Source organism: Falco naumanni, chromosome 3 (assembly GCF_017639655.2).
Source record: "Falco naumanni isolate bFalNau1 chromosome 3, bFalNau1.pat, whole genome shotgun sequence".
Classification (NCBI taxonomy): Eukaryota; Metazoa; Chordata; class Aves; order Falconiformes; family Falconidae; genus Falco; species Falco naumanni.
Window position 1 is genome coordinate 64,409,131 of NC_054056.1, and position 16,485 is coordinate 64,425,615.

At 39.4% G+C, this 16,485-nt stretch overlaps 1 protein-coding gene across 1 annotated transcript; it reads right to left on the bottom strand.

Annotated features, from left to right (window-relative positions):
* Positions 1 to 2,306: 2,306 nt before the first annotated feature.
* Positions 2,307 to 16,269, bottom strand: CLUL1 (clusterin like 1). Its single transcript, XM_040587391.1, has 8 exons — positions 16,170 to 16,269; positions 15,140 to 15,249; positions 13,832 to 13,980; positions 11,114 to 11,281; positions 8,671 to 9,115; positions 7,240 to 7,377; positions 3,605 to 3,819; positions 2,307 to 2,477 (listed from the first exon to the last, which is right to left on the bottom strand). Exons 2-8 carry the CDS (start codon positions 15,240 to 15,242, stop codon positions 2,310 to 2,312), a joined length of 1,386 nt encoding a protein of 461 aa, XP_040443325.1. The 5' UTR covers positions 15,243 to 15,249; positions 16,170 to 16,269; the 3' UTR covers positions 2,307 to 2,309.
* Between the last annotated feature and the right edge of the window lie 216 nt (positions 16,270 to 16,485).

Here is a 16,485-nt window from a genome sequence, read left to right on the forward strand (position 1 = left end):
TTTAATGTATATGATAAACATCAAAAGCAACGGGAAGAATAAATGGAACATTTTCATTGGAAAATAATATGCTACATGCATATGGAAATCTGGTTGATTCAGACTAAGCTGAATGTGTAACATCTGTAGCGACCAATCTTGAAAAGGCTTAAGAATGTGCTTGAATTTAAGTATGTAAATAGGAATTATTTGTAAGCTTAGAGCTGATTATTTCCTTAAATCTTTGCATAACCAGGGCCATAACTGGTTATCAAAGATAACCTGATTTGCAACATAAATAACACTTTATTTAAATAAATGAATATTAAGATGGATTTTAATTTGGTTTTGAGTTAAAAGATTTCTACAGTCTTCAGTTGCTAGTTCATATGTCACAGTATTTACTAAGCAAATTTTTATTTATATGCAACTATTTTAACCATAGTCATTTAACAATTAGCTGAACATTGAGGTTAGGGGTATTTCACTTAAAGTAGTATATACTGGACTTCACGAAGAAAGATTTCACACATCTTCTTTCTAGGAGAAAAAAAAAATGATTTAATGTTTTGATTGTGGACTGAGAAAAAGATGTTAGAAAAGTAAGCGTATGTGGAATGTATCAGTGCCCTGCTATAGAAATATGCAACATAAACAGAATTTTTTTTTTCTCTTTTTGCCTTCTTATAGATGTTTCTCTTTTCTTGTAGAATTTTAAATCTTTGCTTCTGTCACACTTTCATGTACCCTAAATCTGTTGTGCAAACTGAATGGAAAACAGTATTGTGATTTGGAAATTAGTGCCACTTATTTCTCTCAGGTATGAAATGGCTACACAAGGTATGTTGCACAGGAAAATCAGACTAAGATTCAGGCTAAAAATCCTAATCAGACTAAGGAAATTAATATTGTCATCATTAGGCCTTGAAGATTAGTCTTGCATGATCTGAAAGAGTATACAACATCAATAACTGCTTATAAATTACAGAGAATTTTGAAGAAAAACTGTAGAGAAACTGTGCTGAGCATTTTATTTGATAGGTTCATAAATATTAAAATATTTTTGTATGTTAAATATAATATCCACAGGATTTCACTAATATTTACGTAAGCAAAGTTTGTGGTGAGGCTTATTATATTCTAAGTTCTGCAGCTCACCTCAGCTTTTCTGGTGGAAGTGATTTCTTTCATCTGCTTAAAAATTATGAGTCTGACCTCAAAAGAATAACCAGAATTAATATAGAATACTGAAATTTTCTTTTCTTCATCTACTTTGTTAATACTGAATTATTTTCACGTGTCTCTCGTGACTTCTGTGTGCATTTAGGTCATGCTTTATTTGCTGAGATGAGGATATCACACACCCGAGACCTAAAGAGGAGCCACGTTCAAATCTAGTGCCTCCTTGAAAGACTGGGGGACACTACAGTGATTTGCCTGTAGGTCTCAGGTGTCGTGGCTCCAGTCCCTGAGAGAGCCAACTGTGAGAGTCAGAGGCCACCAGAGCTGTGCATCCTGGAGCCCCCTGGGTTTCCCTGGACAGCTGGCCAGCCCCACAGTGGCATGACGACACCTGAAACCACCCTTCTTTCATGGAGGTTCCCCGTGGAGTTAGAGAGTATGAAGCATTGTCTTCCCCTGCCTCTCTGCCTGGTTCTTCCCTCCCTGTCTAGAAATCTCTTAAGCACAGAGAGAGGCCTTTGTGAGCCTTTTCTACAAAAATGGTTAGAAGCCCATGTGAAGGATCTTTCTGTGCACATTCCTATGAGGCAAACTGCAGACTCTGCTAACAATCTGAGCAGAGTGCTGCTAATAGGAAAATGTTATGGTAAGAGAGCTCTTTCATGTCCTGGTGCTGATTCCAACTTTGCACTCCTTTATCATCAAAAATGATACAGAGCATGCTCTGAAAAACTGCCAAAAATAAAACCCATAATGAACATGGTAATTCCAGTTCATTTGTGATGAATGAACACAAAGACGTGGTTTCCAATGCCAAAGCTCTGGACTGTGGTTGTAAGGCAGTTCTCTTCTGAAGTAATATTTATCATCACATTACCTCATCCCAGATGCTGCTTAAAGATCCGGGGTTTCACAGTTAATAAGGCAAAAATTTTAATATCATCATGTCTGTGTTTTGCAGGCTAGAACATTGAGTACTTGTTTTTGTTTTCCATAATGCTTGTTTGTCTCAGTCAATGTGTGTTTCTGAGGAGACTGTCTTGTATATACCAGGACTGAATCCTGTTCCAACTAAAATTAATTCCAATGTAAGCACCTCTTATGAAGAATTGTGTTCTCTATGAAAGGAGAAAGAATGAACTTACCACTTAAAAATTCTGCTTATATAGTTGCAGTGCTTTCCCAGCTATGTATTCAATGAATTCACCACTCTTTGGATCTAAGTTGGAGGGAACTTTGATGGTGAAAGTAGGTGAAGTCAGAATATTCACCTCTACCACAGTTTCATTATTACCAGAGGGATCCCCAGGTACCACCTAGAAGAGAACAAATCAGTACTTTAGACACTACAAACTAGTGCATATTTTCAGTTTTGTTTCTACCTACTGTGCCTACTGTCTTTAATAGGGGGAAATTAAACAGAGCAATATTTTACATTTGTATGCTTTCTTGAAATTACTTTCTTTTTGAAAAGACAGTGGGTGTCTGAATTTTATTGTAGGTGGTGGGAAGAGCTGACACGGCACTGCAGGACCATATTAAAGAACTGCATCTTAATATTTGTACCAGGAACTACATCTATAAAGAGCTGCTGTTCTGCTAATGAAAACTTGCATGTGAGTCGTCCCACTAATTTCAAGACAAAGTTTGTGTGATTGAAATTACTCATTCCTGTGTGTTTTTCAAAACCAGACTGACTTCTGTAGTTTTATTTTTCTAGAGCAGATAGCTTGGACTCAGTTGGGAAAGTGTCCTTAAATATTACCTGTCCCCTTGTTCCTGATTTTGTGCTTTTTTTGGTGGACTGCACAATTGTTTCATATAAAGTTCATGTAGTAATAGTAGTACATTGGATTTCTGAGTTGGAAGGGAGAATGGGACTTGTCCTTCACCCAGCAAAATGGATTGTATTTACCTTGGATATATTCTTGTGTGTTAGATACAGTTAGTCATGATGTATTTATTGGAATATTGACAGATGCTGTTACAGATATGCAGCTTCCACTGCAATAATCTGCATAACATTTGCCACCTTTGAGCTTTGGGATATATAGGTACAGATATAGACATATAACTGGATATTCAGGGATCCAATAAGGATGTGTTACTGACCAGTACAGTGAAATTTATCTGTGAAGGTAATCTGAGGCCAGTCAAAGCTGCTAGTGTCAATTTATTCTTATAAGACAGTGATTCAGGTTAGCCTGTCAGCCATCCGTCAGACTAAAAGGATTTAAAGGAAAATAGTTTCTAATCTCTGGGGTTTGAGCTCATCAAGGGATTATCAAGCATACATCAATTCAATATGAGTAGGAACTTTGTGTTGTAAAAACCAAACATTACACATGTACAAACATCCACAACCCCCAAGAGCATAACTATGAGCAATGCATAGGTCAAAGACAGCACTGTGCAGTAGCTCCCTTCGGCAGACAACCCTTACCTTAACTATATTGAAAATGTTTTCTGGTCCGATGGTCATATTGGATAACTCAGACACCCACCCAAATCTTTCTTTCATTTTGTTCAACAAGTAGGAAGTGTCTTCTGTATGACGCTGAACCACCTGGAGAATCTGCTCATACTGCTTCTCTGAGAGATTAACCAGTTTAAAGGCTTCATCAAACTTTATGTGCAGTTCGGGAACATTTGGGCAATCTGTTAGAAAAGACAGCCACCATGAAGCTTATAGGAATGTAATGTCTTGTACTTTTTCTTTTCCATCTGAAGTACAGAAAACTGTTAAATAGTCTAGCAAGGGGGTATGTTTTGGGTCGGTGTTTAAATAATACTTAAAAAGAGTAATTCTTGCTAACCTATTTTGGTAGATTTTGTTTAGGTTCATAATGACTAAATGGATTAGTTATCCCATTTGCTGTATTACAATGATTTACCAAGTACTTTAAGGTTTATATCATATGTCATGGCAATAGATTTTCTGTTATGCTAAATAGGAATTGTAGATTTTACATATGGCACCTTCATAATCTCCTTATACATTGTTGTTTGTTTTTTTTTAATTGTTCATATTCCATTGTCAATCCATCCCAAGCAGTGGGATGCAAGGCAGGGACTGGGGGAGCAAAGTCTTTCGCACTGTAAGAGAAGATCAGGTTTGAGAGCACTTGAGGAACACGAATATACATAAGTCCTGATGATGATGATGGATCCCAGAGTCCTGAGAGAATTGGTTGATGTAGTTGCCAAGCCACTCTTCATGATATTTGAGAAGTCATGGCAGTCAGGCAAAGTCTCTAGTGACTGGAAAAAGCAAAACGTTGTACCCCTTTTTAAAAAGGGTAGAAAGGAGGGCCCTAGGAACTACCGACCTGTCAGTCTCACCTCTGTGCCTGGGAAGATCATGGAACAGATCCTCCTAGAAGCTATGCTAAGGCACATGGAGGACAGGGAGGCGATTTGAGACAGCCAGCGTGGCTTCCCCAGGGGCGAGTCCCACCTGACCAACCTAGTGGCCTTCTGCGATGGAGTGACTACCTCAGTGTATAAGGGAAGAGCTACAGATGTCGTCTGTCTGGACTTCTGTAAGGCCTTTGACATGGTCCCTCACAACATCCTTCTCTCTAAATTAGGGAGATACGGATTTGTAGATGTGGCACTTAGGGACATGGTTTAGTGGTGGACTTGGCAGTGTTGGGTTAACAGTTGGACTTGGTGATCTCTAAAGGTCTTTTCCAACCTAAATGATTCTATGATTCCATGATCAGTGGACTGTTCATTGGATGATGAATTGGTTTGATGGTTGCATCCTGAGGGTAGTGGTCAACAGCTCGATGTCCAGATGGAGACTGGTGACAAGTGGTATCCCTCAGGGGTTTGTGTGGGGACCAGTACTGTTTAGTGGGATTGAGTGCACCCTCAGCAAGTTCGCAGATGACACCAAGCTGAGTGGTGTGGCTGACATGCCTGAGGGACAGGACACCATCCAGAGGAACCTGGACAAACTTGAGAAGTGAGCCTGTGTGAACGTTGTGAGGTTCATCAAGGCCAAGTGCAAGGTTCTGCACACAGGTCAGGGCAATCCCCAGTTTCAGTACAGGCTGGGGGATGAAAGGCTTGAAGGCAGGCCTGCAGAGAAAGACTTGGGAGCACTGGTGGATAAAAAGCTGGACATGAGCCAGCAACACGCGCTTGCAGCTCAGGAGGCCAACCTCTGCTGGGCTGCATTGAAACAAGTGTGGCCAGTGGGTCGAGGGAGGTGATTCTGCTCTGCCCTGCTCTGGTGGGACCCCGCTGCAGCGCTGCGTCTGGCTCTGGGGCCTCAGCACAAGGAAGACAGGGACCTGTTGGAGGGGGTCCAGAGGAGGGCCACAAAGATGATCAGTGGATTGGAACACTTCTCCTATGAAGACAGGCTTCTGTCTTCTGACAGAGCTGGCATTGTTCAGCCTGGGGAAGAGAAGGCTCCAGGGAGACCTTATTGTGGCCTTTCAGTACTTTAAGGGGGCTAATAAGAAGGAGGGGGACAGGCACTTCAGTAGGGCCTGTTGCAATAGGACAAGGGGTAATGGTTTTAAACTAAAAGAGGGTAGATTTAGACAATATAAGGAAGACATTTTTTGCATTATGGTGGTGAAACACTGGAAGAGGTTTCCCAGAGAGGTGGTAGATGCCCCATATCTGGAAACATTCAAGGTCAGGCTGGATGGGGCTCTGAGCAACTTGATCAAGTTGAAGATGGCCCTGCTCATTGCAGGTGGGGTTGCACTAGATCAGGGGTCCTCAAACTACGGCCTGCGGGCCGGATACGGCCCCCCAGGGTCCTAAATCCGGCCCCCGGTATTTACAAACACCCCCCCCAGGGGTTGGGGGGGAAACCAAGCAGCCGCAGATGGCTGCCTGCCACTGCATCCGTGCGCCGGCCCCCTGGTTAAAAAGTTTGAGGACCCCTGCACTAGATGATCTTTAAAGACGCCTTCGAACCTGAACCAGTCTATGATTCTATCGTACAGCTTATTATAAGAAAGCTTGTATATTACTATTCCTGTTGAGTGTTAAGGCCTAATATTTACCTAACAATAGCTAGATATTAGTATGTGACTAGTATCATCTGCCATGAATTCAGAACTGAAGTGTGCTGTGTTTTTTTTCTTTACTAAAATACAGATTTTTAAAAAGGACCTATTTAACCGATACAAAAATTATTGTGGAAAAGTAAAATTTATTTCCTGTCAAATAAGAATGTCAAAGGACACCTTCAGGCTGATAGTACAGTAACCACAGATACTAACTGGTATTCGTGATACAGAGTTGTAGACACATACTTTTACTGAGATGGAAGTGGTCTAGTGTTCTTTTCAAAATGTGTCATTGGATCATTAGTATTTGCTACACTGGAGATATTCTGAAGACACAGGTTTAAGCATATTCTGTGGCTTTTAAGACTTAAATAATTCTGGAAATACAGATGTGCTATGCTGCAGCGGGAGTCGTGAGAGCAGTTCTAGGTCATGCAGTACAAATGTTTTTTCCAGGTGTCCATGGAAGGTGCATGCCAAAGCTTTTCCATCTCCTTATATACTGACAAGCAGTCCCCTTTTTGTCTTTAATATCAGCCTTGTTTGCTGACACGGTTCAGCAAAGAGTAATTATAGGATCTTCAGTGCTTGCTTCCTTGCGAGGAGCTGAATGCTATTTGATGTTACATCTGGTTGACTGCAGGAGAAGCAAGAGTCAGGAGTCTGAGCTTCTCCTCATTTTCTGTTCAGCACTTCTGCACCCAGGCAAGATCGGTTACTGCCTGACCTCTTGCTTCTCTGCAGGATGGCAACTCTAACAAAATATATAGTTATTTTGTTAGAGAGTGTAGAACTTTTTGCACCGCCAGTGGTATGTTAACAACTGAGTTATACTGACACTCTGTGGAGACAGTGGGGAAAGGTAATTGAAATCATTTGGAATGAGGAAGAGTGTTTGTATCCGTAGTTACAGTAAAACCTCTGTGACTCAATGTTAATTCCAAAAATATGGAAACAGCGCAGTAGAAAATGACAACCTAAAAATCTACAAACTGCTGATCAATTCATTAAAGAGAAAAATAATTGGAAAATGTCTATTTACCATGCAAAAGATTGTCTTGACATTTCTGACATCTCTCATGAAACTGTGGGCATCCAGAGGAGTTCTCTCGAAGCTCCCTGCACTGAGGTCTCTGGCGCCCTGACACAATTTTTGAGAACATGCCTCTTCTGTCAGGATCTAGAATGAAGTCACAGTATTTTTAGACTGTCATTAAGCTTAGGGTCTTGATAAATGTACATTTGTTACCTACTGTGTGTGCTAGAATATAATTTCTTGCCCTTAATCTGAAATGACTGACATAATTTCCATGCTCACCCTCCTCCCACCCCCCCCCAAGAAAAACCCAACAACAAACCAAACAACTAAAAAAAAGAAAAAAGGAATAAAATATTAAAAAGTAGAAGTCAGGCGAAGATACAAAGAAGATACATAGAAGATGTTTTCTTCCAAGGAATTCATGCCACTATGGTATATTCCCTTATAAAGGCATAGTAGCGTATTCCCCACTAATAGCCAAACAATTTTTAATATTATTACATGTTACTTCTACAACATGCAAGTTCTGGTAACATCTCTTTGACCCTTAGTAGTCAAAATGTTTCATAATCACATACAGCTAGATAAGAGCCCATTACCAAAGCTTTTTTCTGAGGTCACATGGGTCATGATACAGGAAAAATTTAAAAATGCTACTGAAGAATCACTTAACTTTACCTGCCACTCAGAGTTATGGCATGTGCTTACTGTGATCTCCTTATAGACAGGCACCAGCATGTATTTGGATGATGCTTCTTTTTCTGTTTGTGCTAGTAAAATATGAAGGATAAGGCTTTTCTGTACTCTAAAAATTGATTATGATTTTCTTCCTCCATTGAGAGTTATCACCTGAAACCAATCTTTTTCTGTTTTTTTCTGGTCATTGGAAAACATGATGGCTGGTTTGTATTTGATTGGCACACCACATTGCTGCGGTAGCCTGGAATAGGGCTTGCAGCTGTCTGCCTGAGTTTAGTATGATTTGGAAAGGTCAGGGATATGACTTGACATGTCACAGAACTACCCTAATTTTTTAGAATTGGTGACATGTCAATATGATATGATATAAATCATATCGTGACAAATGCTGAGATCAGACCTGTCAGTCAGCCTTTTAAAAACCTGCATCCATCATGAATTCAAGCACTTCTGAGGAACTGCAAATTCTTCGAGAATTGCCGTGAAAATCAGGCTATGTAGAACCCGTAAGTCCCCCTGTGACATTTCTTTGAGATTTCTAGGTGATCTGTACCTTTATATTTAACTGATGAAGTTATCCTCTGCCCATGCCTGTTTAACCAAGAAAGCCTCCAGAGCTTCAGCACAGTATCTCACACTAACATACTGCAAACTGAATCATTACCCATAGTTTAGCAATCCCAAGGGATCTGATGTCATTGACAGTGCAGTTGATTTTCATTTTCTAACACTTGCCTTTGGCTTGTTCTGGCACATCTCTTCTACTATCTCTGTATTCATCAAATGCTTCAGTAATCACCTCACTGACACCTTCAAACACCGTCTTACTGAAATCAAAAACTGTCTGTAAGAAACCAGGTATATTCCAGCCTTTCTGTGAGCCATTATTTCTGGTGATGTCCTCAGGTAAAGCTGTCATGCTGGGGGACTCATTCAAGTCCAGATCAGACATGAAATACATTTGAAAAGACTGGTCAAATTCTCTTTGCATCTGCTTGAAAAATATGATACTTCTGTTAAACACTGAGCCCATATCTGATAATAATTGCCTAAATAAATCTTCCATTTTTTCTAGCTGGGTATCCTCTTTCTCAGGCTTTTCATTAAATTGGATGTCTTTTTCTTGATCCTCATGAAAAGTAAAAATGAGCGGAGGTATTTTCCTCAAAAAATCTTCAACCTGTGTATAAGAAGGAGATAGATCAGCTGCCTGACAAGTTACCAGTTTTTCATCGCTCAAGGAAGTGGTTCCAATTTTTATCTTTCAAATACCCATAGAAACAGTGCCCTCTTAATAACTGCAAACTCACCATATTCTCCAAAGTAATTTAAGACACTAGACTCTAAAGAATGAAAGTATGTTCAGTCTAAATCATTAGCTCTAAATCAGATCTGGAGTAAAAGTGTTGCCAGTTGGCCTTTAATCTGTGGAGGCTTGAAGTTAGTATTGGCGTTTGGGTTTCTTCCAACAAACAATTTGGACTTTATCTTGGAAACATTTCCGTGGTACTTATGCACAGTGTAGGGAACAGAAGGCAATTGTTCTCGCTGTGATCTGTAAACACCCTGTCCTCTCTCACCAACAGCCAAGTCCTTACATCCTTGTGCAAATGGAAACCCATTAAAATCAATGCAACAGTGGTTCCGGGTCCATGGCTTGATGATGGAAGAGGTCAAGTGTTGACTCTGCTTTAGAGAGTTCCCACTCCCTGGGTCTCAGCCACTGGTTCCCTGCTTTGTGCTTTAACGCACCACCTTTGCCTGAGCAGATGCAGTGGCGTGTGGAGCCACGCTTCATGGCATTAGCAAAATGGTAAAGGTTTTGAAGCACCCTGCCAAACTCACAGAAGATAGAGACAGAGATAGAGATGGAGATGGAGATGGAGAGAGAGAGGGAGAGATACACATATACATGTGCATATAAATATACATATGCATATACATATAGTTTTTTTCTTTTGATTCGATCAGCTGCTTGAGCTGACCACTAGTGCAGTTCAGAGGGAAGGTGAATTGTGAAACAGCCCTGCAGGAACAGCCTAAGCCCGTATTGCCCCTACTGCCTGTGTATCATCAGCCACAGCTATCACCCTTGTCCTCTTTTTTTAAAATGATTCAGGTCACAACACATTTCTTACTTTGATTGCTTAAAAAACCCCATATAGCTCAGTGAGGAAGTAACCAAGAGGGTCAAAGACAGTGACAGTGCAGTATATAACTTCTACTGCAAGAATTTCAACCTGATATCCACAGACTCTTGAAAGGCCAAGAGATACATTTGAGGTATCCATGAAAGTTATCTAAAAAGCCAAAAGTATCACCAATAGTCTTAAATTTAATATCTTCCACATTTTTACCTGAATAATTTTAAGAATATGCACAAATGTTTAAACACCTTTGCTCTAAAGCTGGTCACTTCTGAAACACACAAGTTATTGTGTTTTTGCAGTGCCTGGGGATGTGAAAGCTAGGTAATCTGACTGAAATTTCAGTAGCAGTAATTGTGCGGTTTCGGTTGTTAAGCTGCACTTAAAGCATACGGCCAAATAAAAAATGTTATTACAATTTTAAAAATCTTGTAATAATAATAATGTGCCAGCCAGGGAAGCACATTTTCTTTCTTGTAGAATTAAAGGAGTCTCCTTTGCTGACAGTTTCCTTTATTAAAAATCAGTTGAACATTTTAAAGCTATTTTGTTACTCAAGAGTAGATTTAAAATAAAATAAACATTGGAAAGAATGATGTTGTACAAGGAGGTGATTTTCTTCCCATGGAATTTTGCTAACTATATCTACACTTTTAATTCTGCTGATTTTCAGATAGACCATATTCTGTGTGATATTCTTCACACACAGTTATTGAGCATCTTAATGCAAATCCTGCTGTGAGAGACAACACTGTGTATGTTGAGTAACTCTGTTGGAGTCAGGGGAATAATCAGTGTCCATGTAGTCACACCAGGTGCAACTGAACACATTTTGGCTCAGTGTTCAATGAATATAATTGTATATAATCTCTGTCATAAAACTTCACAGTTATTTGCAGACCCTCCAAATCAAATTAATTTTAGTAACCTGATATAATTGGCAGATCTGGTATTGAGAAAATAAAATGTGCTCTCTCTAAAACTATTAGGTGAATTCAAGAGTATTTCCAAGATACAAAATCTTTTCCTACCTTTCTTCTAAATGTTGAAAACCCGTGTTTGCAAGTTGTATAGTATCTCATGCAGGTACTTTCTAAACAAGATTCACATTCATCCCATAAATTTTTCAAGGATATGTGACATTGCCTTTCTTCTTCTTCTAGTCTTGCTTTTACTTCATCCATAAGTTGCAAGGCTTGCTAAGTAAGAAAAAACATTCAGTTGAGAGCAATTTTCAGATTAATATTCTAAATACTTATCCTGGCATTGATCACTCATTTAGACTATTATGGTTTCTTTTTGTTGCTAGTCCCTAACCATTAAGTTGTCTTCTCAGCTGCAGTCACATATGGAGGGAACTGAAAATTGAAAAACTTTTCTTATAGGGTTTTTCTGATGTTGTTCTCTCAAAGCGCACAGTCTACAAAACCAGATGTGTCTCTACAGTCTACCTGGATCTTTTAGGTTTTGAAAATAAAACACACACCTGTCTGTGAAAGATGCATTCATCCTCTCACAAGGTCATGTGCTCAACTGGTATCATTTTTTCTCCATACAATATTTGCAGTATTCATCTGTTCCACAAACAGCCCTTTTTTGTAGCTTTGCTCTGTTCTTCAAGGGTGTGATATTTCAAGAGGCTAGGTCTTTACCATACATAAATTCTTCCTTTAATGCGGAAATAAGTAAAAGTATAGCATTTTCTCTGGACTTATACTAATCAAAAGACTCAAGTAAGGGGCTTTCTTCCTGCTCTTGTGGAAGTGTGAGGCACTCCTTCCACACTGAAGGGAATCAAGACACATTTTACAATGTTGCTTCTATTTACTGGATCATTGTTTATCAGGTAGAGCACAAAGCTAAGCAGATCAGAAGCAGCTTTTTAGAGCAGATTTGGCAATGGAAAGACAGAAAGACTTCCTATTGAAGTAGGTTGCACATCATTATTTTTTTTTCAGGCACAACATATTTTAATAGTTTATGTTTCCAAACAATGTTCCAAGTTGTTGCTGTGTATGACAGAAACCTTTTATTTGGTCAGTCTTACTCCTTTCTGGCAGCATTTCAATAGGGAAGCAGCTCACAGTAAAGAAAACTTCTGTCAGAATGTGCTGGGTAGAGACAGTAACTGTGGTCTTCATAGCCTATGTTTAATTATTTTCTGATCTAATACATTTATTCAGTGTTTTATGAACTCTAGCTGTGGGTGTAAGTTCTGCGTAAATGAAATCATCCAGTAAAAGCTAAAAACAGCACAGATCATGGCAGTGTACTGGTGTTCCTAAAGATGTTAGAAAGCTATCAGGTACTTTTGGGCTTGCTGATACAAATAGTTTAAACTACCTACCAGATGCTGGGGCAAGAGGGAAATTATCTTCAACTTAATTTAAAGCAATAGTTAGAATCTTTGTACTTTTTTAAATATACAGTAATCTCTAGTTCTCAGGATCATCTGAGCAGATGGCTCTGAGCTAGGCATTGCACTAGGACACTTGAAATTCCCATGATCCCCTGTATTTTCTCTACAGCACGTTATCATTTGTGTCTTTGATATTTTCCTGAAGGCCTGATGTTTGCAAAGCAAGTTGGGAACCATCTTGTAGCCTGAGGTGTGTGAAGACATGCAGGGCAGGACTGCTGGACATGCTGCACAGAACACCTTTATACAGTTGCTTGCAGTTGCCTTTGTGTGAATTCAGCGAAGCAGGAGATTTCTAGACATAAGCAGTAAGTGTGATGCTTTATTCAGCACACTGCTGTTGCAGCAGCTCTGGCTTCTGGATGTTAGAAAACTCGGGTTCTCTCACCAAAGTAATGTTTGAGTCCACACACAGCATGCTGTCTCTTTTTACTGCAGAACTTCTGTATCTCCACATGATGGTCACCATCAGCTTGACTATGCCTAGGCTGCTGCTGGTTACCTCCCAATTGCAGAATAAAATGAGAGCTTAGGTCTCAAGATAACATGTTTTACCTTGCAACCAGGGTGGCCTAGGAGAAGGTGACTTGCTAACTAGTGGTTACTCAGCTGTATTTTGTCTAGTGCTCACACTTCCAGTTTCATTGTAGAAATAGCTTAGACATTCAGCCACAGGGGAAAATTAACAGTATGCCACTCAGTTAGAAAGCTGTATTTCTGAGGAAGGATGGAAAGTCTTCACCTCTAGCTTTCAAAAGAACCGTGCAATTTGGAAGAGGCACCAGTGAGCCAGGTGGTGCTCTTGTTCAGTGCTTTATTCCAGCGCAGTCTGAAAGCCTCCCTCAGGGTTGAAACCTCAGTCTGCCAGAGTCCTGCCACCAGGCAAGCTCTTTCCTAAGAAACTGGTAAATATGAACTGATGTTTTAACTTCTGAAATATGGACATCCAGGTTCCTGATAGGCTAGTAAAGGATGCCTGTTGGCCCAGCTCCTGCTTCCAGGAGACAGGCAGTGAGAACCTCTTTAGAGATGCCATGAGAGTTTTCTTCTGCTAGGAAAGAAAGGGACAGAAGCAGATTTCCTATCAATCCTGTGACTACATAAAGAGATGTATGCTGCTCAGTGTACATACAGTGTGGTTTTCATCTTTCCCAGAAAAAGGGAGACACCAAGGGATCCCTTCTGGGTTGCTTATTGGCCTAAGCACAATGGCATGCTGTACTACTTTCAGGAGACTATGCTAAATCCGTGCACAACCTGCCTCGTCTGTAATTAAAAATACCCACAACTTAACAAAAATACAAACAAAAACCCCAGATGCACTTGTTACCTGTTTTTCTTCACTGCTCTTCTTCAAGGTTTTCATCAGATTTATGTGCTTATCTTCATTTCTTTCCATCATAATTTTCATCTGCTTAATACCAATCAAAGCTTTCTTTACTTCTTCATCTACATACTTCTCTCCAACATCAGATAATACTAAAAAAAAAGCCAAATTATACAGTGACTTAATCAGATTTTAACACTATCACAAATTGTCATGCATTGATGATGAAGGAGAATGAAACAGCTCTGTTTCCCTACAGTTGCGGAGCCAAATCTTGAGATAATGAATGCTGAATAACAGAGCCAAGACAATTTCATCAGATAAGAATCCGTCCCAGAGCCTTTGCCAGTGATCATCTGTGTGCAACTCAGGCTATACATTCAGCTGTCCCCCAGAATAGTTGAGGCTGGAAAGCTGGAGATCATTGAGTTCAACGCCTCTGCTCAAAGCAGGGTCAACTAGAGCAGGTTGCTCAGCAGGTTGCTACAACTGAGCAGGTATGCTCAGTATTCATAAAAATACTATCTCTAGGCTTTCTGTGAAGTAATGACCATAGAGTTTTGTTGAAAGCCCAGGCTGGCCCACACATTGCACCTTGAAGCTCTGCATGCTTGCCTTTCCTTTGTCTGTATTTATTCCCTTTGCAGAAATACCTTGAAATATCACTGGAGCTATACAAAACAAGTAAAGAATATATCACTCTGACACTGCCAAAAGCACATGTCAGTCATTTCTTCCTTTATGCCTTTCTTCCCCTCTCCTAACTGTGTTTGTTACAGGAATATTATTAATGTAGACTGAAACAAAGGAATATTTCATGGCTGATCCTCTTGGGATTCCTATTCACAAAATTTGAAAGTGAGTATAGGCAGAATAGCTGGGGTTTTTCTAAATTAAGTAATTTTACTTCAATTATTTGTAATAACCATCTTTTCCAACAAAGTATATAATTGTAGAATCAACATTTTCAAAGATTATATAAACAAAATTATTCAAAACCTGTTGAATTGAATTTTGGGTTCAGTTTATATTCCAATGATTTATGAGGAACAAAATCACCTATAAAAATGCTGTAAATACTTTTTTGTAAGGGGATGCTTATCTGTTAATCCCTTTACTTTCTCATCCTGTTTTTTTTTTATCTCCTCATTGTATGTGTGTGTATGCATGTAGTCATATGATGGTTTTTGAGCTCCACACGTGAAAGTGGATCCTCTTGATGCCAGTGAGTGTGGAAGTTAAAATGCACCAGGAGACTGCAGACCTGTACCGAGGGGCTTCGCACACTTTTGGTAAGAAAATGCTATTTACCTTTCAGGTTTTCCTGGAGATTCATTTCTTCCTGCCTTGTTGGTGCACACTGATGACCATTCAGCCATAGCACGTATATTATAAATAACCAAGAGGACTTCATGTTCTTTCTGTTAAAGAAGCAGGTCAGTGCAGTTAAAGTAAGCATCTTCATGATGCTCAAATGCCTAGGTGTAATTTTTACTAAGTATTACAAAAGTTTCCATTAATTTTTACTTAAACTATGGTTTCGGAGATCAGTAACATGCACCTAAATGCTACTGTTAGTGAAAACATAAGTAAGAAGCTTGATCTCATTTTTCATCATCTATTCAGACCAACTAGATTAATTCCACTGAGTTTGCACAGTGTTGTAACAGAATCAGGACATAGATATATATATAAAACCAAAAGCTTATGCAGCTCAGTTGTCCCTTTTCTACCTTGTGAAACACACTAATTACTGGTCTCACACTATGTTCTTAGTTCATTCTATAAATGCATCCATGCTAAACATTATTGCAAAATTTAAAAAGGGGAATTTCTAGAATGTTGTTCCCTTCTTCATCTCCAAACATGCAATTCCTTTCATTGTCCTTCAGGATAATAGTTAATGTAGCAGACACAATAATAGGCGTGCCAAGCAATTGGCAATTAGATCAGTTTTGTAAGCAAACACATCAGCAGTTGACAGAAAGTCCTACAAAATAAGGGGAGGAAATGCCATTTGCTTTATTTCCATCTCAAGAGCAGTTAGAGGAGAAAAGTGTATTTTTTAAAAACCATGCAACTACACTTTATAGTTATCATTTGATTAAGTGAACACAGTATTTAAATGCCGCCTTCTTAGGCAGTATAGCCTTCTTGGAGATGCAGCCATCAGCTGCAAGTGCGAATGTAAATTAAGAGCCTAGATGTATTTATAGCCTGGATTTACTTGTTACAGTTACTTGCATATTGTACCTTTACATTTATAGCGAAAGACCAATTAAATTTGCAAAGAAATACAAATACATTACCAAAGAAAAGTAAAAAAACCCAACATATTTACCATTAATACCGAAACACCTCCTCTGCAAAATTGCTCCCTGCGTCAGGAAGGGGTCGGGCTGTGTTCTGATCTAATTGCTGGGAGTGTCAGGGATTTTTCCATGTTCTACTTATCTGATGAGAAGGTACTTAATCCTATTAACGGGACATTTTGTCATTAGGCTGGAGAATTTTGCGTGGATAGGACTTCATGCTCATCTCTGTGGTCAAAACCACTAGGGGGAGTGTTGGGCAGAATTGCATAATTTAATGTAATTTGGATCTGTTATTTTTCTGTAGTTGGTAGCTTTTTATCTTACTAGCTCTTCCATTGTCTT

Coding starts and splice junctions, on each gene's coding strand:
- CLUL1 (XM_040587391.1), bottom strand. CDS start 15,242: ATGAAGTCCTCTTGGTTATTTATAATATACGTGCTATGGCTGAATGGT. Junction 11,282..13,831: donor AGAGCAGTGAAGAAAAACAG/GTAACAAGTGCA, acceptor TTTCTTACTTAG/CAAGCCTTGCAACTTATGGA. Junction 2,478..3,604: donor ACATTTTCAATATAGTTAAG/GTAAGGGTTGTC, acceptor GTTCTCTTCTAG/GTGGTACCTGGGGATCCCTC.